Source organism: Mobula hypostoma, chromosome 18, assembly GCF_963921235.1.
Source record: "Mobula hypostoma chromosome 18, sMobHyp1.1, whole genome shotgun sequence".
Lineage (NCBI taxonomy): Eukaryota > Metazoa > Chordata > Chondrichthyes > Myliobatiformes > Myliobatidae > Mobula > Mobula hypostoma.
The window spans coordinates 26,454,401-26,481,051 of record NC_086114.1 but is presented as its reverse complement, the minus strand read 5'-3'; the positions used below and the strand labels follow the sequence as shown (position 1 = coordinate 26,481,051).

The 26,651-nt window shown below is 39.2% G+C and overlaps 2 protein-coding genes across 10 annotated transcripts in view; one reads left to right on the top strand and one right to left on the bottom strand.

Moving 5' to 3' along the window:
• LOC134358411 (core histone macro-H2A.2) overlaps positions 1–4,754 on the top strand; it is a 56,888-nt gene extending 52,134 nt beyond the window's left edge. The window contains exons 9-10 of one of the 2 annotated variants that reach the window (XM_063070621.1): positions 2,098–2,139; positions 4,069–4,754. In XM_063070621.1, coding sequence (XP_062926691.1) covers positions 2,098–2,139; positions 4,069–4,234 — 208 coding nt within the window. In that variant the 3' untranslated portion in view covers positions 4,235–4,754. The remainder of the gene's footprint in view (positions 1–2,097; positions 2,140–4,068) is intronic. The other variant, XM_063070623.1, reaches the window with a different exon arrangement.
• Positions 4,755–5,462: 708 nt separating this feature from the next.
• gbf1 (golgi brefeldin A resistant guanine nucleotide exchange factor 1) overlaps positions 5,463–26,651 on the bottom strand; it is a 290,587-nt gene continuing 269,398 nt past the window's right edge. For 3 of the 8 annotated variants that reach the window (XM_063070614.1, XM_063070615.1, XM_063070608.1), the window contains 7 exons: positions 22,633–22,783; positions 22,045–22,175; positions 21,838–21,939; positions 19,724–19,837; positions 14,772–14,949; positions 11,812–11,958; positions 5,464–7,258 (listed from right to left, as the gene is read on the bottom strand). In XM_063070614.1, the coding sequence (XP_062926684.1) occupies positions 6,993–7,258; positions 11,812–11,958; positions 14,772–14,949; positions 19,724–19,837; positions 21,838–21,939; positions 22,045–22,175; positions 22,633–22,783 (1,089 nt within the window). In that variant the 3' untranslated portion in view covers positions 5,464–6,992. Of the gene's footprint in view, positions 7,259–11,811; positions 11,959–14,771; positions 14,950–19,723; positions 19,838–21,837; positions 21,940–22,044; positions 22,176–22,632; positions 22,784–26,651 lie in introns of all 8 variants that reach the window. The other 5 variants (XM_063070616.1, XM_063070613.1, XM_063070611.1 and 2 more) reach the window with 4 other exon arrangements.

Sequence of the window (26,651 nt, the reverse complement as noted above, 5' to 3'; positions counted from 1 at the left end):
GGCCTTTAGATGTAGCAAGTTTCATCTGAGAATTTGTAAACTGATCATAAAAGTTAGTCCAAAATTCCATGGATTATTTGAATATACTTACGCTTGCATGCATTTAAAAAATTGAGGTTGCCGCACATGTCTGAAAGGGCAGCAAGATCACCAAGTGTATTACCAGTATACTGCAGATAAAATATTTGTAGTGTCTCTTTATAATTCTAAAATTTTTAATTGTTACTCTTTTTGGTACTACTGATGAAATTGAATACATCATCCTTTGACTAATGTTTTTTGGTCCTTGATTACTAGAAAAGGGGCTGTAAATCAGCTGTACAGCCAAGCAAGGACTATAATTTTGTAAAGAAAGACCAAATAAGATGTAGTTCCTTGTTCCTAAATTCATGCCATTCAATTTAAATCCAGTCTATTTAAGCCGAAAGCTGACCTGTAACTGAATTGCATACATACAAAGCAAGCCTTCATAGTGTCAGGGTAAAAATCGGTATGAGCAGATGCTGTTGAGGTAGGTTATAAACAGTATCTGAAACGGGAAGAATAGTTCAAGGGGAAATTGCAGAGCTTCGAGCCTCAGTGTGCTGAATGTACAACAGTAATTGGTGGTTTAAAGCAAATGCCTGTGCTGTACAACATAATTCATGGTTCGCTTATAGCACATGGGTTATTTCTGACTGGCTAGACTTTGTGAACACAATGACTCTGCAGCCACTGTTGCCCTGCTAATACTTATCAGCAGCAAACAAGTCTCCAAAGCTGGTGCTTATCATTAGGTTGCTGTGAATGGCAACCCCTGCCCCAAAAGTGGCTTGACACAGTATATTACTGGTTGTCAGAACTTTAAATTTGTTATTCTATGACATGAATGAACACCAGATGTTAATTTTCACATCAAACTTAACATTGCCCCTAGCTGTTGTCTCCTTTGAAATGACTGGAGCTACTGAACCCATTCTGCTAGAGTAATTGCAGGGAAGCTCCAGGAATTAGATTTTTGCCACTGGGCATCATGAATCAATCTAATATCTGAGTGCAGGTGGAATTATAGTGGGAAAACTGGAAATTCTGTGTAATCACATTGCTATCAAAAATGATCCAGATTGTTAGTTTAGCCCTCCCTGCAAAGTTGTTTTTAACCACTGGATAAGGAGATGGAGGTAAGGCATGAAAGTGATTTGGCAGAATGTATTATTAAAGATTATTTTTATTGTAAAATTAAACTGCCTTTATTCAAATCATTAATTTGTAATATTTTATGATTAAAATTAGGAAACTGGGAGGCATTACTAAATAACCATACATGTACAGTAAAATAATGGTGAAATAATTATTAAAGAGAAGAGATTTATCTTCCTCTAGATAGATTTCATTAAGATAAATGGCCGGCTGGTGGCGCAGTGAGATCAGCACCGGACTCCGGAGCGAAGGTTCCCGAGTTCGAATCCAGGTCAGGCCACCCCCGAGCACGCTTTCCATCTGTGCCGGGTTGAGTGTTGAGCTAGCCACTTGGCCTCATAAAAATACAAGAGTCAAGTCAGGAACGTTTATAACGTGACCCGGTTAATCCCGACACCACGTGCCAGACAAGAATGGCTGAATGTCTGGTATGACACGCTTAAAAAAAAAAAATTAAAATAAATAAGGCAGTAAAAAGTTTGTGGAGGACCTTTAATTGCAAATGTTTGCTACTACATTAGTGTCTAGCAAATACAGTTCTCTTGCTTTACAGCCATTTAATATTGTCAGGTTGGTTTCGGCTTAAAGTTTAAACAGATTTAGTGTTCCCTGTCTGCCCAAATCCCACAGATTTAATTGATGACCAATGATAATGAGGATGACCTGCTGTTTAAAGAACATCACTAGGCCATCGGCTACAATTTAAATGCTCACATCAATCTTGGCAGTGAGATGGAAATAAGTTTGTGCAAAGCACAAACACCAACAAAAGGCCTTTTTTTTGCTTTAATTCTGTGCAAGCTTCACAGTGGAAGCTCAGCATTAAAAGATCACCCCAGAGTGCGGGGGGAAGTCTCCTCGTAAAATTAATAATAAACTCTTTTGTCTTTTGGGGTTGATTTCCATGTCATTGGACAGGACCAGCTCTCAAGCTTCAGGTCGGTCTCCAAACCAATCAAGGTAGGATGTTCAAATGCTTCTGCTATGGTGGTCATCACTTTTAACATTTTCCTTTACCTTGAAGATTGTTGTTAGAAAGGGTGAGTTGCCATTATTTAGTGCCTTGAAAGACACCACCTTTGGTATCCAACAGTTCCTTTACCTTGTTCTAACTCTTTAATTAGTTAGAACATTCCTGATCCCTCAAACAAGCTTGATGAATAAACATAACCATTGATTTTTTTTTTAACATAAAACAATGGCTGAGAATGAACATTTCCAAAATTTTAATCTCATTGTAGTCTTGAAATATACCTAGGAAAAAGAAAAAAAACATGACCAGCACAGAAATTATGACTTGTACTTTTATTTTAAATACCTCTGATCAGCTACAGAGTGGAAATGTTCAAATACATTAATGCAGATGAAAAAATAGGAAAATAGTAGTTTAAGTTGTTACACATTTATACAGTATTAAATGGAGTAGTTAATGAAAAACTGAATTTAAAAAGGCAAAGAGAGCAACCGGTCACTTTTCCAAAATGTGTGGCATTTCATATGTGGAGCTGAACCTCAATATTCTGGACTGTGCACAACTGGATACCAAGCTGGACTCCAGCTCAAAATGGATTACATAAATGCCTAGAGGTATTTAAATACATAAGCTTTTGTGTAAGTGTTGCTCCCAAAGAGCACAAGAAGTGAAGGATCAAATACGTGATCAGAATATTTCCATTTGATCTCTGCTCTTCTCCGTTGAAACTATCACATCAACAGCTGGAATAGAAAACCTACATTGTCAACATTCTTCATGGAACCTGTACAGCTGCACTAGAAGTAATTTACAATGTTCAGATTGAAGATTTATTGGTAATAACTTTGTTAATCTCATGAACAAATAGAAGACCAAACAATTGTGAAATATGAAGAGGAACACTTGTATCACTAGTTTGGAATTGATAATTTTGCTGAATTTAGTTATTCTCTTGTGCTGACTCTGCACTAAAGGTTATTGCTGGCACAAAACCTTCCCAGGAACGTTGTTTATGGAGAAATAGAAGGGACAAAAAAGATGAAGCCCCCATGGGAATTTAAATTTAGTTTTTATTACTATGTATTGCAATAAACTGCTATAATAAATTTCACAACATGTGATATTAAACCTGATTCTGACACCAGGTGCAGCCAGCGACATTCAACTGTAGCGTAACAATCCTAGAAATTTTTATATTGGGGGGGAAAAAAGTTGATCTATATGCTACCAGCAAGTATTTCTTAATGATTTTTAAAGCTGGATGAAAAAATCCATGCAAGGAATAAGAATTTTGCTTTTAAAGTTTACAATAGAGGAGAACCACAGCATAGTATGCTAGTTCTTGAAACTTAAACAGGGAAAAGTTGGGTTTGAATTGTTACTTCCATCTGTTTCAAATATTTATCTACTTCTCGCTCAAAAATTTCAGGAGTCTCCTAATATTCTCTGGAAAGCAAAGTAAATATCCAGCCACACACATCAAAGTTGCTGGTGAACGCAGCAGGCCAGGCAGCATCTATAGGAAGAGGCGCAGTCGACGTTTCAGGCCGAGACCCTTCGATATCCAGCCCCTCTTTTATTCTTTTGTGACGATTTAAAATTGTCAGATTCACTGCAGCAAAATCCTTAAATAGATGCTGTGCATTTTTCCTTCCCCCTCTGATATCCGTCAATGTACTTTTTATAGTTGCCCGTCCCCTTGTTGAATTTGTAGTTTTCTTCAGAATTGTCCTTCTACATAAATATCTAAAATTGTACATTGTACTGCAACTAGTCTAATCATTGCTAGCTGTGAAACATTACGAGATTTTGTCTTTTGCAGCTCATTGGTACACAACTAGCAGTAATGTGAAAAAGCAACATCATTAATGAAGTATTATCAGTGAATTAATGGTTAATCTTCTTTTTACCTTCAGAAATTGCTTCCCGAAGCACATTGCTGCGCAGCTCATCCTCAAGGCCATCTCCAATTATTTTATTAATACAGCATCATCATCATTGAAGAACATCTTTTTTGTCCTATTTGACAGTGAAAGTATTGGTATCTATGTGCAGGAAATGGCAAAACTTGACATAAAGTAACCTTTTTTTTTAAATGACAAGCTGGGAATTTTAAACAGCATTTTGTCCAACAATGCAGAAAAGTGTGCGTGTGAGTGTGCGTTTAAAAAGTAAGAGAAGGTGCAAAGTATGAGTTCTGTGATCACAAACATGGTCTGAAGTTTGAAGTGTAAACTTTTGATTACATTTTTATAGCACTCCTCCCAAATCAGGAAAATGTTTTGAAATTTACTTGTGAAAAAAAATCAGAAAACAACCTTGATACTGTGCATCTTTTACAGTTCTTTTGTGATTTTACTAAAATTTTAAAAGTTTAGATTTTTAAAAGAAAATTGTGACATTTAACTGTCTAGTGGAAAATATATCATACTAGAAGATTTTGACTTCATGAAATTGTGGTTTTAAATATTTGTTTTGTTAAGCTAGTACATTTGGTTTCACATTCCAGTATGTAATGAAACAGCAATCAGGCTGCATTATGTCTCCTAATACCATTTGCTGTAGTTTGATAGTGTTGACAGCTTTTTTTTAAATAATAAAACTTTAAAAAAAAAATCTGGATGTGTTTCTGATCTTACAATGATACTAAGATAAAAGAATCCTTGAAAATGGTGGACGAAGATGAGAGGCTTCCTATCCAATGTACATCCTATTTAGAAGCACATTATTCTCTCGGTGTCAGCTAAGGCTTGGTGGCATCAGTTTGAGGCATAACAAAATTTGATATGAAATGTGTATACATACATGTACATTTCCAGCTTTACCCAAGTTGCAGTTGCCTCACTGCTACAGTGACATGAATTTGGTACTGACTTTGACCATGTGGATCTCTCCCCTCCCACCTGCCCCAATAGGATAATCACCTCAAGCAAGATGTAAGTGGCTAAAAGAATCAGGTGAGTGGCTGGGCACAAAACAAGTTGCAAAATAACAAGTGATATGGAGAATGCTTTGCAGGAAGCTGCCACAGACCTGGTGGGCTGAAAGGCCATCTTCTGTCATCATACTTCAGTGAAATTAATAATGAAAGGACAAAAAAAAGCAACTTCACTGTTCCTGAGTTGCAGAAAGAGTCTTTTTCTGTTGATCAATGTCAAAAAAAAAAGCCAAATTAAATCTACTGGGATTTAGTGTAGAACAATGGAACATGCAAACTTCTGGGGCTGGGGGAGTTGAATACTTTTTATAGACACTACTTCTCCCTTTTCAGCTGAAAAATACCAATTAGTATAATCAGGACTGCTGTAATGCCTTAGCAAAAGAAGTGTTTGAAGCAAGATAATAAAATAAAGTATATACTAAGTTATCTCAAAAGTTTATTGCAGGGTAGATATCACCGAATTGAACTGCAGAGTGCAAACCGATCTTTTGTGACCTTCCTAGCCCAGGCAGGCTTTTTAGGAAAAAAATTATTTAAGCATAATACCTTGTGTATCATTTAATATTTTAAAAATAGAGCTTCAATAATGAATGAAACAATGTATACAGTCCTCAGCAACTGCTAACAGAGCATCTATTTAAATCAACAAACCAGAGCTAAATTCTTTACATTTTGATATTTATTACTGTAAAAAGTACATTTAAATTTTCTTTTTACCATTATTTTATATACATTACTGTCTGCCATCCCTCTCCCGTCCAATGAATGTGGGACAGATCATTTAAGTTTTACCATAACCACAGTAAGTCTTGCTGATATTTTCCACACATCACCATTAAATTAAAATCATTGTGAAATGTACAAAATCTGGAACAAAGACTTTAAATATAGATTCTGTTGGTCTCGAATTGCACAAGGTTTGGCCTTTCATGCCTATTTATCAAGTGTTGGGTCATTTACAGCTAATCCAGGCTTAATGGAAAGCAAACAGGAAAGGATTGTAAAGCAAGGCTCAACATATCCACCAGCATTTTTTATATTACAATTTCACATCTCTAAATATAATGATACAAGTGAAAATCTTAACAACTATAAATTGATTTATATTTATACATTGTTAATGTTTTACAGTAAGCTCCCATTTACTGTGAAGAATATAAACATTTCAGGACAATGGGAAATACAAACCAAAAATAGAGGAAATCACTAGTTTGTGATGAAAATCAAGTTGACAATTTTACATTACATTTGACATGGGAAAGAAAATAAGTTACTCAAATGATGCTATTATGAAAACTGGTTTTGAAAGGCTGGAGCAATTCGATTATCTTATTTTTGGGTCCTACTACAGGGTATTTTTTTTTAAAATATGTATTTTACTAACAAAATCATGTATTAATTCTTTTGAATTATGCAACCTGAGTATCAGGATCCTGTTGTAGCCCTTCACATTGTCACTTCTGAAAATTATTTAAACAGATCAGTTACATTAAGGGCTACTATATAGATGATTTAAAACATGAGTTTGCAGCCAAAAGAAAAACAAATGAATTCTTATGTTCGTTATAACATGGCACCCAGCAGTTTAGAAATAGTGATAACAGGAGACAGGGAATAAAATTTTGCCGTGTACCACAGACAGGTTTTGCATTTGTTTATACTCTACAGTGGCTGTTCAATGTTATTTGGTGCTGAATATGGCTAATGCTCCAAACAAGAAAACCCTGCTATAATGCTACTTTGCAATGGTGGATGCATGGTTTCTTCACTACACATTGCACACTAATGTCAGTGACTGGTTTGAAAGGATGAGAAACTGTAAAACAAAACTAATATAAGTAATGAGTCATAATGTAAAGTACATGTTAAGTAAAGTGAATACTTTCCAAGCTAGAACAACTAATTCACCTCAGATGCTGTAGATGTGTTTGAAGGACGAGGTGGGGACAACAATGGTACAGGAGATGTAGCTTCAATTAAAGCTGGATTAAGTATGATAGGTAGAGTCATAGGTGGAACGCCAACTTGAAGCGATGAAGTTAGAGGGTGCAGAATTAAAGGAGACTGGGTGACTGACTGATTGACATCTGGCCCAACACTCATCTTCACTGGTGTAGACACTGGAGTAAGGCTGGGAGTCCCTCCAACATGTACATTTTCAGAATCTGAGGAGAAGAAAAATAAAAGTTCACTTTACTGAGAATTTTTTTAAAAGGTTATGAACAATGCACCTGGAAAGTAATTATATTTAGTAGTAACTTTGCATAGACCAAATTTTGAATCCTGAAGATGCTGATTATTCATGATGAATGGCATGCCAGGAACTGGCATTGTAAATAGTCTTAATGTGAAGGCACAAAAATGGGATGTGTTTGGGGTGTGGTAGGAGGTGCAGTATTGGACACATAAAATTCCATTGTTATTTGATATAATTTAGGTTTCCATACAAAACATTCCATTTTGTTGTAAACCCAAATATGTTTTACAGGTTTCCCCCACCATCCGAAAGTAGAGCATTTTTATGAAACGGTTCATAAGCCAGAAGGTCATAAAGCGAAGAAGCAATTACCATTTATTTATATGGGAAAAATTTGTAAGCGTTCGCAGACCCAAAAATAACCTACCAAATCATGCTAAACAACACATTATACCTAAAATAACAGTAACATATAGTAAAAGCAGGAATGATATGATAAATACACAGCCTACATAAAGTAGAAATACTTCTCTACAATCATTGCCTGCACTGTTCTCTAGCGAAAATCTCACGCAAGTGCTCTCCAGTAACCCTTAAGCTATGAAGCTGCCAAATCATACCAAATAACGCATAAAAATACACAGCCTAATAAAGTAGAAATAATGTATGTACAGTGTAGTATCATGGGAATCCAGAAGACATCCAGCACACTGATGATGGTGTATTAGGCTGAGTCGTCGGAGGTTGGGGTGGTACAGTGGCGTCAATCGCCTCTGATCTGGGTCGACATTTACGTGCCGGGCGGCACCTAATTAATTAGCTTGTTTATTTCAGCTTTTTTCTTAAAGATGTGCTGGGTGCATCCCCGCCACCGCTACATTCTCCACGAATTGGTAACCATCCGTGGCCCGGGGGTTGGGGTGGTGGGACACTGGGGTGTCATCTCGTCTGTTTCCATCAGGGCAGGCAGGTCATCATCTCCTATGTCTGCCTGCCTCAATGTCGAAGGTCGAGGTTTGTCGTCTGCTGAAGGCTTGCTTGACTGCTAGTCTTGCGCATTTTACCATCATAGAGTTCTTTGTAAGCACTCAAACCATCTTGCAAATATACCCTAAACTGACGTACCCTTTCAAAATTAAAGTCGTACTTTATCATTGCAGCGAAAATCTCTCGCAGTTGCATCACGTTCAGTTCCTGGACAACTTCACTTTCAGTCCATTCGCTACTGCATTCGGTTTCGATCGTTATCCTTTCCTCTTCCAATTGCATGAGCTCTTCATCTATCAGTTCTTGGTCATGGGATGCCAAAACCTCTTCAACATCATCTTCAACTTCCACAAGCCAAACTCACTTTGTCCTTACTTCGTTCACCATGATCGAAACACTTAATTATGTCTAGTTTTACGCTAAGTGTAACACCCTTACGAGCTCTTATAGGCTTTTCCAATACCTTAGAACTCATCTTGCAAACAGATGCTCACAGGCACGTGTTTAAGCAATGCTGGCTAGAATGCGGTTCTGAATCCGGGGGAGGAGTGGCTGCTCAGGGCATGCGCTGCCTTTTTTCGTAACAGTGAAAACACCTTCTGTTAGCGAAAACAGGGAACTGATGTAGGTCTTTCGTAACAGTGAGGTTTCGTAAAGCGAATGTTCGAAAAGCGGGGGACACCTGTATTGGCCCTTGCTCTCTGGCTCTTCATCCCATAGGGTGATGATGGTTCTTTTCAGTCAGTTAGTGGAGTGGTACCCAACTCCTCAGAAAGGAACAGCATGTGCATGAGTGGATTTTAGGTGAGTAGGGAGTTGCACAGGCCCAGACCCACCCTCTCGAAATCCCCTCCCGGATCCAGCTGCATGGTGGGGTCCAAGATGGCTGGGGGAAGTTCTGTTGCAGTGAATGGCCAGACCAAGCTTTGATGAAAGGGATGCCCTTTCCACGCTTCACGGAACGTGTTTGCTAGATGTCCGTTGACCCTACGAGAGGGTTCATCCACCCTTTGACAGGTCTTGTTTCTCGTCCTGCAGGGTGTCTAGCCAGCCTCCTCACCAGGCAAGCCTGGTGGAGGAGCCGGTTTAATCGCCGACCACCCGACCATGCAACAGGCAGTACTGGGTTACATGGTACCAGTAGCACTCAGATGAGTGACCTGACCCTTGTATAATGTCAATGTACTGAAAAGACAACCAGTACTATTATAGAGGTGTAAGTGAGTTTACCAGAAAATGTCTTTTTACTAAGGGCTTATTTTTTCATATAACAGTCATAAGCAACTACTTTTAAAAAGTGCATATACTATTTAGTAACTTAATTTATTGTAGATAAGCCAGTTTTATCAAATATTTGTAAGAAGCCAAAAATGCTTGATTTTAAGACCTTCATAGAGCACAAATTGGCTTACAAATGGATAATCTGTTCACAGTATACTGGGGCCAATTTTGTGGGTTTCAATTGCCATCTTTTAAAATCAGTACAGAAAATCACAATCTTGATTTGTAACAGAAAAATTGCTTTTGCTTGAAATTTCCCTCTTGCATTGCTTGGATAACTAACCGAATTACACTGTAACAAAATCTGCTCATGACCCAGCGGCTATTTGACCATAAATTATCTTGCACTCCACACTTAGCATGAGATGGGCTGGATCTCTCCCTCACCTTTATTTCAACATGTTTGTTTTGGCTTACAGAATGATCCTGTTAGTGAGATTATGAGTTATTAATTTAACAATAATTTACATAAAACCTATGAATGTACATATCATCTGTCAAAAATTGTACAAAGTACTGGGTTAGGATATTATGTTGAAGTTGTATAATACATTGTTGAGGCCTAATTTGAAGTATTGTGTGCATTTCTAGTCACCTACCTACAGGAACGATAATGCAGAAAATTAACAAGGATGTTGCCGGGACTTGAGGATTTGAACTATAGGAAAAGATTGACTTGGTTAGAACTTTATTCCTTGGGGTGTAGGAGAATGAGGGGAGACTTGACAGGGGTTTTCAAAATTATGAGGGGTAGAAATGGGGTGAATGCAAGCTTCTATTGAGGTTGGGTGAGACTAGAACTAGAGGTCATGGTGCGCCAAGGGTGGAAGTTGAAATATTTAAGGGAAATATCTTCAGTCAGAGAGTGGTGTGTGTGGTAGGAGCTGCTAGCAGAAGTGGTGCACATGGGTTTAATTTCAACATTTAAGATAAGTATGTGGATGGGCAGAATATGTAGGGCTATGGCCCAGGTGCAGGTTGATAGAACTGGGCCAAATAATAGTTCAGCACTGATCAGATGGGCTGAAGGGCATGTTTCTGTGCTGTAGTATAAAATTCTACATTGATGTTAACATAGATAACTAATTAACTTTATACTGAGTACCAAAAGGAGGTTATGTGTTGTAGGTTTTAAATCCTATATTGTGTGAGTTAAAGTTACTATTTCTACCATAACATTTTGCAAATGTAAGTTTTGAGAGGCCTTCCCCCATTTGTTTCTACATAATGAATTAATGCTATTGGCGTAAATATGAACCCTGAGTAGTTAGAATGAAGTGTGCTCCAGCAGCCTACAAAAGTGTCAGGAACATGGTATAACAAATGTCAAATCTGGCAAAATATTAATTTATAGTGAACAATATGCTCCAAGCATATAAGGGAGAAATTTTAATAAATCTGTCTCTTAAAAAAATCTTTTACCAGAACATATACATGTTAATGAAGGATCTGAATATTGTGTAAAAGGGAGCAGTAATAGTCGGGAAAATGAATTATTAGTTGATCTTAAACCAAATTATTATTCTTGTACAGTAAGAATACAGTTGAGTAATGTTTTTCTGTAATCTCAATTTTTATCAACTGGAATTCTATTATAATATAATCAAAATGGTTTAATCAAGACAAAAAGGAACATACATTCTAAAACGTTTATCATATCAATAAGGGCGTAAAATGAATTGAATTGTTCCTGGAGCAGGCTTTTGTTTCCCCAAAACACTTTAGTATTAATTGTTACTCTCGACACAACCATAAACAATTTTCTTGGAACAAGAAGCAAGGTTATTTGATTTTTTTTTTGTTACTAAGTTGTGGCTTTCACTAACAGGCCAGCAAGGCCACTAAAGCCTTGAAAATGCATTGAGTCACTGCAATTTATTTTTCTGAGCAATTAAACATTGGCTAAATCATTGGCAGAATTCTTCACCCTCATGAGAGTTTGGGATTTATCACCATACATGCAATTTAAAGCTCATCTGAACAGCTGCTGAACAACATTATGTATGTGCTCAAGCTCTGCTACAGAACTTTCACTCAAACCACATGATCAGAATGACTGGACTGACCGAATTTGAAAGTGGCACTGCTCAGTGATTCAACATAGAGGAAAAATTGACAATTTAAGGCAAAAAACTATAACAAAATCTGAAGTTTAATTTCAGTTAATTTTTATAAAAGAAAGATGGATATGACTTGGTACTTAAAAGCTCCTTGAGCTCGGTAAAATTACTTAACAAAATGGCTCCAACTTACCTTTTGCACTTGCTTCTGTGAGATTTTCTGATGCTGCAATTTGACCAGATGGATTTGCATCTGATCCTGGTACTACAGATGCTTGTCCACTGCTAGGATGCTGCACTGAATTAGGACATGGTTCTGTTGGTACACCAAGGACAGGATCTGCAAATTAAAATTAATTTACTTAAAAATATGCATTGTTTTATCCAAAATAATACTCGAGGCTCCTGTAATACCAAAGCTGTTATTCCAAAAGCAATGCTAATACTTCAAGGGATACACTGGGTAGTCAACACCTAATTTCTAAAACAAGCAGTGGATTATCACTGAAAAATTGTACTGAAATGGGCAATTTGAACACAATATACTGTAGTAATAATTAGGGTGGAAAAGAATATTGTAATGTTCTCCAGTGAGGTAAAGGGAATGAAATTCTGAGGAAAAGGATACATAACAAATCACCAGATAGTGGAAGACGTGGCTTCATGGGGAATATTAAACGGTGAAAGTATTTATACATTTACTATTTGTGTGCACTCTAGCTAAATACAATTTTGGTTTTAGAATTGGTTAATATTGGATTATTTAGTTCCTTGTCTAATGTTACTGATTTGCAACAAAAATGGAGTGTATCCACTCAGAATTAATTTTTAGTTTTTCTTTAATAGGTCTGGAGGACAGAGGGGATTAAGGGGGGTGTCAGATTAGGATTTAGAGACAAGGATGTGGAGGAAGTACAGGTCACGTAATATGTATACAGAGCTGGCCGGTGGCATAGTGGATCTACACTGGACTTTGAAGAAAGTGGTCCTGGGTTTGAAACTGGCTGGCTCCTTGCATGCTTTCCATCCATGCTGGGTTGAGCATCGAACTAGCAACTCAGCCTTATGAAAACCAGACACCAGACACATGCTAAAGCAGCAGTAAGGTTGTCGCCCGATGCGCCAGAAGGCGCAGAAAATAACAACAAACAACTATATATATCCGTACACACACACACACAGTTGTGCATACATGTATCACTTGCCATGGAAGTCTGATCCCAGAACATGCAGATGACTCACTGATTGGGGGGTGTGGGGGGAGATCAGCCTTTGTCCTCACTGGTTTGCTGGCCCACTGACTCGATATCTGAGCAGATCCATGTTGCTGATCTTTGAAATGGAGCAGAGGCTTTGACTCTGTCTGACCTCTAATTCCAGTGCTTTTGATTGTTCATTTGCCTAAACCATGGTTTCCACTCCACCCAGACCAGGATCTCAACCAAATGTGTTTGAATTTCCATACTTCTGCTCTCATTTCATCTCCTACCCAAATCAAGCTTAGAGATTCTTTGCCTGTCATTTTCAACAGGAAGTCCTCTGTAATATGATGCCAGATATATCCTGTAAATTCCTCTCTCCCTCTCCCCCCCCACCCCACCCACCAGAATTCCGAGACTGTTCCCTTGGCAACATTCTGGTTCACTTTTTGATCTCCACAATACAGGATTCCCTTCCATGTGACTACAAGAGATACAGAGCCTACCTTTTTAACCCCTTTCCTATCCACCATCCATGGACTCATTCAAGGTGAAGCAGCAAATTACTGCTTGTTCCTATTTAGTACGTTGTATCTGATGTCACAATGTGGTCTCTGATGATAGGAAAACCAAGTGCAGATCGGATGAGTGTTTTGCTGAACACCTCCCAAGGATTCCTTTCATTTCAACCCCCGCCCATTCTCACTCAGATGTGCTTCTGGCCTCTCACACTGTTCCAATAGAGCATTGAACAAGCTCATCTAGTGAGGCACCTTACAGGCTATAGGACAAAACACTGAATTTCAGATAATCATTTCTTCCAGCTTATAACAGAAGTACTCAGGTCCAACACAAAAAATGTTAATGTGCAACACTGTTCTTTCCTATGACTACTACCTGACCTGACACTGTTCCAGTATTCTTTTATTATAGATCTCCAGCAGCTTGAATCCCGCATTTCCAATTCTGTTTGACATACATTAAACTGCTGTAATAGGTCTTCAGCACCCTCTTTCAGCCAACACAAACACTAACTGTATCAGTCATCCCTCTCAGTCTCCAACCTATGATATTACCTTCATTTCCCACTCTCCTCCTCTATAGTCGTGTCCGATTTATAGCTTTTCCTAGCTATGATCAAACGCCATCATCCCAAAACTTTACCCTCTTCTCTTATTGGATTCTCCCTCACTTGCTGAGTGATTCCAGAATTCTGTTTTAGTTCAGATTTTAAGTATCAGCAACTTTTTCCATTCCAAATGACGAAGCGTGTGGAATGAGCTTCCAGGTGGTTGAGGCAGGTTCGATGTTGTCGTTTAAAGTTAAATTGGATAGATATATGGGCAGGAAGGGAATAGAGGGTTATGGACCGAGTGCAGGTCGGTGGGACTAGGTGAGAGTAGGAGTTCGGCACAGACTAGAAGGGCCGAGATGGCTTGTTTCCATGCAGTAATTGCTATATAGTTATATATGGAAACTCTGCCCTTTATACAGCGGACGACTGCCAGTTTCCACCTGTTTGCCCTGAAAAATTCAGGTGCCAAAGTACTTGATCATTTTTAAGTTGTTTTATAGCAAAATCTTCGATTAACTTGAAGGAACTTGAAGTTCAGATTTTCTTCAATCTGATTATCAATATGATTCACAGGATTTTTATTTGCATCAATTGCCAGCTAAAAGATTGGAATAAATTTTACATTACTTTTTGGTTCTGCCATTTCAGGCCAGCACATCATCTCTACTTTCTCTGATATGGATCAGTCAATTTTAGAACGATCCCAATAGGAGTTAGGCAAAAAATCTGAACCTTTTTTGTCACCAAAATTACTTAGTATATAGACATGTTAGAGACCTAGTTCATATTCAACAGACATGTGGATAATCATTTCTAACTACTTTAATCTATGTGCAAGACAGGCATTCAAGAGTTAAACATGGAATGTAAGTTTTTCACCTTGAATAACCGTTTGTTTAAATAGTTCATCCTTTAGTTGAGGCAAGAAGCAATCTATTCTTTCCCACGTAATCTCCCAAAGCTGAGAATAACCAGTCCTTGACTCAGCACAGTGAAAAATGCCAGCTGTATCCATAACCAGGAGCATGTTCTTGAGTGATTCTGGTATTGCTTCCAACTAAAAGGAAAGAAATTATCAACATTCCACAGCACGATGATAACTGCTCAAGAAATAGAATCTTTGCCAGTAAATTACACAAAGGTAACTGGAATTCAGTTTTGTTCAATTGACAGATATAAGCGTACTTAGTAACAGGTTGAATAAATGACAGCACCCAAACCAAAGTCTAACTGCACTTAAAAAATAAGTTAAGTACACTGAGGTGCATCAATGCTGGGTCTGGGTCTGTATAACTACAAATGCTAAATTGAATCTACTATATGTTTAATTTTACAAGTCCACAGTTTTAGGGGCAAAAGGTTTGCCGTGTTGTCATGTGATAAATCCTACATCTGAATATCTAGATAAAACATGTAACATTCCCAGTAACAGCTGGCTTGGAAACAAAGATATAAAACTCGGATTTTATAAAAAACCATAAAGTCATTTACTGGTTGAACATTGACTATTTTTTCCTTTTCCAAAAAGGCACAGTAAATAATTGGTATCGGCTTCAGGGATTATCTGTAACTTTGTAATCTGTTTCTGTAAAGCTACCAACTATATAGACTTGTTGGGAATTAATTCTTTGCAGTATCATGATGAAAATAGTTATATCAGCATGAATCTATGAGAGATGCAAGACAACATGTGTACCAGTGATCCAAACCACAGGGATTAAAATGGACAGATTAACAATGTGCACTCTTGTTACTCTAACTGTGTCAGGCCAACCAATTAAATGAGAAATTGAGGGTGGAGAGCATGATGTAATTGAGATCTGTAACCTGTCCATACTTCTCTCAATGGCTGTTAGGGAGCAGACAGAGAGCAGGCAGAGGCCATATGGTCAATAAATGGACTAGACAAGAATCGATCTTTAAACCACTTCCAATGAATTTCTAATTATATCATGGAAGTTTTTTTTATTGGTACTTACAAGCAGTAATTGTCGGTGAAATCACCACATACACAAAGGCAGTTCTCTTATTAGAATAACAGCTGCCAGATGCTTGCACATACTGCAGCCACTTGATACAAGTGTTCCTGGAAACCAACCAGGATATTTATACAGAGAATGATCAGCTGTTCTCATATACAGTGTATCATGTGCTGGTAAATTATGAATAGAAAGCAGGAAGATAGACCAACATGGTAGATACCCTCAGCTTATGATATGAAAATACGTAAGAAATGTCTGTGTGGATGAAGAGAGTTTGGTGGGTAGGAGAGAAAGATGAGTCAATCTTCATCTTCCAAGAACTACACAGGGAATTAGCTGTAGGAAAGGAGCCAAACTCTGTTTTCAAAAACTCCAAAGTAAAAGAAAGAGAAAAGCAATCAAAAGCATTCGTCAAAGCAAATGTCAATTGACTCTGAGGAGTTCTGGGGTAGGTGAACCCATGGAAAGCATCTGGCCCAAATGGTATACCTGGCTGAGCACTAAAAATCTGTTCTGATCAACTGGCTGGAGTGTTCACTGAGATCTTCAACCTCTTGCTTTGGCAGTCTGAGGTAACTATTTGCCTCAAGCAGGCTTCAATTATTCTAGTGCCTCAGAAGTACATGATAACCTGCTTCAATGACTGTTGTCTCATAGCACTGACATCCACAGTGATGAAGTGTTGTGACAGGTTGGTGAAGAAACATATCAACTCCAGCCTGAGAAGCAACTTCGGTCCACTTCAATTTGCCTACTGGCACAACAGGTCCAGAGCAGATGCCATTTCATCGGCTTTTCATTCACCCCAAGAACATCCAGACAGTGAAGATGCAAACATCAGGACGCTCTTTATCAACTACAGCTCAGCATTCAATGCCATCATCCCCTCACAATAATAAGCTTCAAGACCTTGTTCTAATACCTCGTTGTGCAACTGGGTCCTCAATTTTCTTACTTGCAGATCATCGTCAATTCAGATTGGCAATATTTCCTCCACAATGTCCATCAGCATAGGTGCACAACAAGGTTGTGTGCTTAGCCCTCGCTCTACTCGCTTTACGCTTATGACTGTGTGGCTAAGCAAAGCTCCAATGCCATATTTAAGTTTGCTGACCATTGTCCTAGGTCAAGTTAAAGGTGGTGATGAAACAGCATATAGAAAAGAGATTGAAAATCTGGATGAGAGGTGTCACAACAACCTTTTGCTCAATGTCAGCACAACTAAGGAACTCATTATTAGACTTCAGGAGGAGGAAACCGGGGGTTCATGAGCCAGTTTTCATTGGGGATCAGAGGTGGAGAGGGTCAGCAACTTTAAATTTCTAGGTGTTATCATTTCAGAGGGCCTGTCCTGAGCCTAGTACGCAAGTGCAATTGAGAAGAAAGTACAACAGTTCCTCTACTTCCTTAGGAGTTTGTGAGGATTTAGCATCATGTCTATAACTTTGACTAATTTTTATATAGGTGAAAAGTATATTGACTGGTTGCATCACAGCATGGTATGGAAACGATAATACCCTTGAACAGAAAATCCTGCAAAAAATCGTGGACACAATCCAGTCCATCACAGATAAAGCCCTCCCCACTATTAAGTAAATCTACATGGAGCACTGTCGCAAAAATGCAGGATCCATCATCAGGGTCCCCCATCACCCAGATCATGCTTTCTTCTCACTGCTACCATCAGGGTGTATGGGGTGTCAGGGAGGGGTAGCACCTCTGGTGGGGGAACATTTCGCGTCCTTTTCAGGGCGGTTAGTCCACCTTTGGTCCCCACCTGGCACTCAGCTCTCACCCGTGGCTCCCCGTAGCTGTTTGCATGCGACAGCGGCCACACCCCGGGCAACGGCTTCCACAAGCTGGCTAAACCAGGTGAGGGTAGCCGGTGGGTCTCAAACCCTCGGTGAGATAGGGAGTTGTCTATCCCAGCATGTGAAGACAGACTCCAGCGGATTGGGCGGACGAGACCCATGGAAGGTCCAACGGTCAAGAAGGCGGTCTCTGCAAGCGTCGTGGAACGTGGAGAGCAGGACAAGACACAGAAGACGTCCTGGTCATCCACTGCACCTAGTCCCATCTCCAGCCGTCTAGACTCTGTCTTGCCACTGGATCCAGATGGGAATTGGGAAGAGAGAGTGAGCGCGCATCAGCCTCCCTCACTTAAATCCAAATGACGCGCTAGTCTCGACACAATCATAATGGTGTCGAGGTCCTCATCGACGTCAACGATGGACGAACAACAACCATCAGAAAGGTGATCAAGAGCCTCAGGACTCACACCACCAGGCTTCAAGAATAGTTATTACCCCTCAATTAGAAGGGATAACTTCACGCGCCATCACTGAGCTGTTCCCACAACATATGGACTCACTTTCAAGGACTCTTCCATATTTATTGCTTATTTACCTATTATTATTTCCCTTTTTTTCTTTTTGTATTTGCACAGTTTGTTGTTATTTGCACACTGGTTTTCTGCCCTGTTGGTGCGGTCTTTCATCGATTTTATCATAGTTATTGGATTCATTGATAATGCCCACAAGAAAATGAATCTCTGGTTTGTATATGGTGATATATATGTTCTTCGATAATAAATTTAGGTTGAACTTTGAAATGTTCTGGGAACATAATGGACCATAGCAAGACAGCTCATAAAGGGTTATTGATTGGATTCTAATCAACCACTTGAGAGGACCATCAAAACTCCCAAGCCATCATAAACTGATTTTACATTTACAATAACACAGAAAGAGGCCTTTCACCCCTTTGATTCCAATATCTCTCTCCTTATTTCCCTGTAGAATCACTCACACACACATAAAAATTAATTTCCCTTTGATTTCTTTTCCATTAACTACACCCAGGGGTAATTTACTTGTCCTGTTAATCTACCATCCAGACTTTGGAATGTGGGAGAAAACCATGGCAGCTGCAAGAAAGGTCACATGTTCACAGACAGAACATGCAAATTCCACACAGGTCACACCTAAAATCTGCCTGAAGCCGTAAGACAACAGCACTAACTTGTTATCACAATCAGGGAAAGCTGCATTGATAAATGTATTAGATAGGAATCAGATAAGACATGAATGCACAAGGCATTAGGGCCATGCTACACATTACTGAAAGCAAGACCTGTCTCCAACTTGTGCAGCAGGCCATGGTGAGTTCCAGTTAGCTGCCTGGTGACTTACAAAAAATTGCTATGACCACATTCGATGGCTGTCACGTTTTATCATTGTATTTAAAAGAGATAAAACTCAATGCATTTTAATTCTCAAGGGAACTTTCCCACCACAAATCTTGTACTAAGACTGACTGAATAAAGGCTTCCTACACAATGGCTCCAGTCTCTGGACATCTCCACAATCCCAACTCATTCTACATCACCAAACCAACTACCATCTTGACAGTTAACCGTGAAATAAACAAATAACATTTTTAATAACTTTTGTTATTTTAAAAATAATTTGTAAATTCTTGTGGATTCAATTAAGAATCCAGACCACGAGCATCAAAAGCAGGTCTACAGACAACAAATGTAGAAGATTTGAAAAGGAACTTCTCTCGTAATGCAAATTTTAAATCACATGAGACTTAAATAACTGAAATGATAAGTATGAAATAGAACAGAAGCAGTGTGAAGATCTCAGTATTGTGGATTGGAAGAGACTGTAAACAGAGGAAGAGAGAAGACCCAAGAAAATAATCATTCACAAGGTGCTAAAAAAATTCTCAAATTATCTTTGAAATCGAAAAGGAATTAGATAATAACTTAAAGAGAATTTTGTTTTAAATGAAATGTTTTGGGGAAATTTTGTAGAAATTCTGATGCAAGATTGATTTTCCTACCAGCAAGTCACTAGATCCAGCATGCATGTATTTGTCCATGAAGTCCAGGATTGTTAACCATAGAGCAGCAAATGTTGGTAGAGATAACAATGGAGACAAATGCTGGAGGAAAACCTTTAAGTGGGCAGAAAAAGAAAAAAAAGATTATGCTATCAATATAGTAAAAAATTATAACTGTATTAGTAAATGTATCTGAGAAAAATGACTGATCTGGTCCATTTAATGCCACCTGGTGTTTTAATCCTTTGTGAATTCCAGCCTTCTTTCCAATTATTGTCAATTCAGTCTCATCATCCATGGCACAAATTCATCCCTTACACCACTATTAAGCTGACATAGACTTCTTCTTCCAGTGAGCAACATATTTATATCTTTATTTTCATTCAACTACACAGCACACAATTTTGAAATGAATCACATTCAGTTGACCCATTAGTTAACGCAAAACATACTCTGATCAGAGATGTAGGCATCAACACCCACCAGGTTAAGATAATTTTTGAACAAAAATCACCCAAATATTTTAAGTTATTTGATTTTTCAGCAACTATGCTAGTTGGTAAAAGAAAAATTAAAACTGCTGGACAGTAGATTTCTACAAAGATTAACCCTGTTAAAATAATGGGGTTGCCTTTCTACTTAATTCTTAGCATGAAAAAATTAAACCCATTTTGTTTTATCTGCTGGGCTTTCAGTTTAACAATCACATTCATTGCACAGATAGCAAATAATTTTCTCAAATAAAACCCAGAGCACTGGTGGCTCTCCAACATGATAGCATTTGGCCATTGTGCTGTACGAACAATGTGGATATAAACAAATACATACTGGAAACTACATCACAGAGCAAGCATAGAAGGAAAAAAAATGGTTACAGTCATTTAGCACTTCAGTGCAAGGGTTTTTAATTAGGTGTGTCAAATATCAAATTTACAAAATTTAGTGAAAATTGTGGGGAAAAAATGCCAATATTTACAAAACAATATATACTAGAAAACACAATAATAGTTCCGTACTTATTCTTGTCCAATGTGAAATCCTGGAAGCCCCTATCTCTCTCCCATACTGAGGTCAATGAACTTTGTTTATTCAGCACTAAAGCATACTATTTTAAATTACTAACAAAGTTAATTTAAAATTACACATGAATTAGAATATGATGCACCCCACAATGTAATTACAACCATATTACAAAATAAACAGAAGCATCTACATTAAATACAGTATACAAACAACATACACACATTTACATATCCCCATTATTAAAGAAATGGAATATCCCACCATGCATGGCAGGAAAGGCACCATAAAGCCAACCCAAGCACATGATCTTGACTTAGGACCCAGCGGACACCACAGAACTGCCAGGAGACGACAGCATGAAGCACGCCAGATCGCTCAACACAATCGCACACTTAAAATTAAATACAAATACAGAATGAAATTAAACTAAACTTTGGTGTCTGACTCTGAATGTATGTAGCAACATGGTGGTAAAACAATGGGTTAATTATGAGAATATACTGGGGAAGACAATGAAGTGCAAACATTCACAACAACAGCAGAATAACAAGGCTCTGTGTGTGTGTGTATATGTATAAGGACTGCATTTATTAAGTGCTCTCCATTGCAATATACTTCAGAGGAATTAACTCACGTACTAAACAATTTGATTACAGTTCAAAACTTGACCATCAATTTACTGAAAATGCCAGGCTTCAAGGTGGCAACACCTAGAAGGACACTCACCATCCATGAATGACATGCCTCATTTTTATTATTACCATGAGGAAGGGGTACAGGAGACTGAAAATGTACACTCAATGTTTTAGGAACAGCTTCCTCCTCTGCTCCATCAGATTTCTGAATGATTCATGAACCCATGAACACTACCTCAACTATTTGCTCTCTTTATGCACCATTTATTTTAATATGTTTCTTGTAATATATAGCAACTTTTTAATGTATGGCACTATACTGACATACTGTACGTCAGTGATAACAAACCTGATCCTGATTCTGAAAACACACAACCCGAGTGTACAGTAGAGGACTCATCAAAGCCCTGGAGTCTGAATGAACACCTCTCATCAACAAGAGGATAAAGAACTTACTTTGCAGAGCAAGGTTGAAGCTCTCATTCTGGTCTCTTCCATCCCTCCAATGTCAGCTGGGCTGATGTTCTCCAAAAGTTTGGTCAGTAATGGAAACAGTACCTTCAACAAACAAATTACAGGACATGACTTAGCAACTGTACTGCTTCAGTTTGATCTGTTTTGAACATTTTTTTTCAATTTGACAGAGGTGAGGTTGCTCTGTACCTTGTTAAAGCAGGATTCCCATTCTAAAGCATCCAGTGTTTGCAGATCATGCACTAAGAGTGCTCTCTGTAGGTAGGTAAGTGCTTGCATTCTAACTTGTCGCCTGGCATCACAACAAAGCCATGCAATGCCTAAGGAGACAAGATACAGAGATGGATATGACACCCTTCTGAAACTCCTGCAGTGTTTTAATTCATTGTAGAATGCAGTATAATCCAAGTTATCCAATTTAAACTGTGGATATCTCCTGTGAGATTATATCAGAACCCAGCAGTAAGCACGTCAAGGTGACAGCACTTTATTCCTACAATCTAAATTAGTAAACTGTCATGGTTCACTGTAATTTTAAACAATACTACGATGTTTTCACTTTAAACAACACAAAGAATTTCTCTGCAGGTGCTGCCCAACATACAGAGCAACAGTTTTCATTTCAAAATTTAAATAGTGTAACAACAGAAATGGGGAAAAAAATACAAACAATAGCCAATTTCCTCTCACCAGGTTGATAGCAGAAGCTCCAAGAGATCATTATTAGCAAAATATACTCGACTTATGAACCTCCAGAAGGTTGTAGCACTTGCTCACCTTGCAGCAGTGGACACCAGCAGTTTGACCACAAAGTTCTGGCATCAGCATCAATTTTTTTCCCAGCCGACTCCAGATGGCGCTGTTCTTCAGCCCATGAGCTATAAATGTTGGCAGCTCGTGTGTGGAGTGTGTGCATCAAATCCAGAAGCTGAATCAAGAAACACAAGCATGTTAACAAGATATCCTATAAGCAAACCAGATAGCAACAAAGCTTTCTTTTTTATACAGAAAAGGTACACAAAGCCATTCATCCCCAAGCCTGGTCCATGATTTAATTATCTCAAGGTTTGTCTTTGATTTCATTGGTTCCATTATCATTAACACCCTTGTTCAACGAATTGTGTCCGGTACTCCCGATAAAGCCTCCTCTACATTGTTAAGAGCAGTCATAAATTGGGGGAATCGCTTCAAAGAGCACCTATGCACCATCCACCACAAGCAGTCCTTCCTGGTGATGAAACATTTTAATTTTGATTCCCATTCCAATGTGTTGGTCCATCGCCTCCTCCTGTGTACCAAACTGAGGGCATCCTCACGGTCAAGGAGCAACACCTTATATTCCAACTGGGTACCCTCCAAATTGATGGCATCAGTATCAATTTCTCCTTCTGGTAAACACCTCTGACCTTTTACCTCTTCTCACCTTAATATTACTTTCTCCTGTGGTCCATCTTGCTCTCCTATCACATTCCTTCTTCTCCATCACTTGACCTTTTCTACCCACCTGGCTTCAACTATTGTTTCTAGCTAGCCTCCTTCCCCACCCCACCCCTCACACCTTTTTATTCTGGCATCTTCCTTCTCAGTCTTGAAGAAAGCTCTCGGCCAGAAACATCGACTATCTATTCATTTCCATAGATGCTGCCTGACCTGCTGAGTCCCTCCAGCATTTGTGTGTTGTCTTGTCTAACAAACACCCCTTTTGAAACCTTCAACTGATCCATAGTCTCGAAGTTTCTACAGAAGACAGTCATTCCATGAAGTTGTGCCACCATGACCTCACACCTGAGGTAGTTTGCAATTTTAAGATTCTAGACAGATCTGATATCTCTAGTCAACCCATCAAATCCCATCACCCAAAGCAAATGAATTTTAATTTTCAAAAATTATGGGAATACAAACAAGGTTTTTTTGCAATGTAACTTTAATATAAACATATTTAGGCCCCATAATGTTCTGATAAAATATGCTGCACTTTATCATCATTCCAGGTGCTGTGCCCAGATTTGAACTTTGCATGGTTATACACCAGCAAATAATCAGTGTACACAATAATCAGTGAAAGTTCTATGAATTACATTGTACAATCTAAAAGCACAGAATAAATTCATCAACACACACAAAATGCTGGAGGAAACTCAACAGGCCAGGCAACATCTATGGAAAAGGACAGAGTCAACATTTCGGATTGAGAGCCTTCATCGGGACTGGAGAAAAGAAGATTAAGGTCGGAGTAAGAAGGTGGGGAGGAAGAAGTACGAGGTAGTGGGTGATAGGTGAAACCAAGGAGAGCGGGGAGGCTGGGAAGTCAATTAGTGGAAGCGATAAAGGACTGGAGAAGGGAAAATTTAATAGGAGAGGACAGAATACCATGGAAGAAAGGGAAGGGTGAGGAGCACTAGAGGGAAGTGATGGACAGATAAGGAGATAAGATGAGAGAGGAAATTGGGAATGGGGAATGGCGAAGGAAAGGGGTGAGGCAATTACAATAAAGTCTGAGAAATCAAAGTTCATGCATCAGCTTGGAGGCTATCCAGACGGAGTACAAGATGTTGCTCCTCCAACCTGAGTGTGGACTCATCACAGTAGTAGAGGAGGTCATACACTGACATGTCCAATTGGGAATGGGAAGTAGAATTAAAATGCGTGGTCACCGGAAGATCACACTTTTTCTGGAGCATAGGTGCTCAGTGAAGGTCTCCTAATCTACACTGAGTTTCACAAATATTCAGGAGGCCACACTGGGAGCACCAGATACAGCAGATGACCTCAGCAGACTCACATCTGAATTGTCATCTCACCTAGAAGGACTGTTTGGGGCCCTGAATGTTAGTGAGGGAGGAAGTGTAGGGGCAAGTGTGGCACTTGTTCCACTTTCAAAAATAAGTACCATCAGGGAGATCAGTGGGGAACGGAGAAGGGAGTTGCATAGAGAGCGATCCCTGTGGAAAGCAGAAAGTGGGGGGGGGGGGGTGATGTGCTTGGTGGTGGAATCCCGTTAGAGATGGCGGAAGTTATGGAGAATTATGTGCTGGATGTGAAGGCTGGTGGGGTGGTAGGCAAGAACAGGTGGAACCCTGTGCCTGGTGGGTTGGCAGGTGAATGGGGTGAGGGCAAACGTGTACAAAATGGAAGAGATGCATGTGAGGGCAGCATTGATGGTGGAGGAAGGCAAGTTCTCCAACGAAAGGGGCATCTTCTTAGTTCTGGAATGAAAAGCCTCATCCTGAGAGCAGGTGAGGCAGAGACAGGAAATGAGAAAAGGCGATGGCATTTTTATAAGTAACAGGGTGGGAAGAGATATAATCCAGATAGCTGTGAGAGTCAGTGGGTTTATAAAAGATATCAGTAGATAAGCTGTCTCCAGAGATAGAGATCAAGAGAAGGGAGGGAGGTGCCCAAGATCAACCAAGTAAATTTGAGGGCATGGTGGAAGTTCGAGGCAAAGTTGATGAGGTTGACGAGCTCAGCATGGGTGCAGGAAGCAGCACCAATGCAGTTGTTAATGCAGTGTAAGAAAAGTTGGGGAGTGATACCAGTATAGGCTTGGAACATAGACTGTTCCATGTAGCTAATATAAAGGCAGGAATAGCTGGGACCCACGCAAGTGCTTATGGAAAAAACCTTTTATTCAAAGAAAGTGGAGGAGTTGAAAGAGAAATTATCGAGAGTGAGGACCAGTTCCACCAGATCGAGGAGAGTGGTGGTGGAGGGGTACTGGTTGGGTCTGGTATCCAGAAAGAAGTAGAGACCTTTGAGGCCTTCTTAATGGGGGATGGAGGTATATAAAGACTGGACATCCATAGCCAAAATGAGACGATTGAGGCCAGGGAATCTGAAATCATTGAAAAGATCAAGAGCACGTGAAGTGTCATGGATGTACGTAGGAAGGAAATGAACCGGGGGGATAAAACAGAGTCGAGGTATGTAGATACAAGTTTGGTGGGGCAGGAACTAGCAGAAACAATGGGTCTACCTGGACAGGCAGGCTTGTGGTTCTTGGGTAGTGCGGGTAAGGGAACGATAGGGTTGATGGCAGTGGATGGGAGATACCCAGAGTTAATCAGGTTGGTGATGGTGTGGGAGACAAATTCCTCAATACATTTGTCACTGAGTGACCACCTGCAGTTCCATTGTTAAAAACTGGGTAAGACCATAAGACACAAGAGCAGAATTAAGCCCCTGGGCCCATCAAGTCTGATTCACCATTCCATCACAGCTGATTTATTATCCCCCTCAACCCCATTCTTCTTTTTCCCCGTAACCTTTGATGCCCTGACTAATCAAAAACCCATCAACCTATGCTTTAAATATATTCGATGGGTTGGCCTCCACCACTGTCTGTGGCAATGAATTCCAGAGATTCAACACTAAAGAAATTCCTGTGTTCTAAATGGACATCCCTCTATTCTGAAAGCTGTGCCCTCTGGTCCTAGACTCACTCACTATAGGAAATATCCTCTGTACATCCACTCTGACTAGGCCTTTCAATATTCAACAGAAGAATGAGGGCAATTTCAATGAAATCTAAACTCCAGTGAGTACAGACTCAGTGTCATCAAGTGCTCCCTTTGATTCCTGGAATCATTTTCGTGAACCTTTTCTGGATCCTCTCTAGCACAATATATCTTTTCTTAGACAAATGCCCAAATCTGAACAAAATACTCCAAGAGTGGTCCGACCAAGACCTTATAAAGCTTCAGCATCATATCCTTGGCTTCTATATTGTAGTCCTCTCAAAATGAATACTAACGTTGCATTTGCCTTCCTTACCACCAAATGAACCTGCAAGTTAA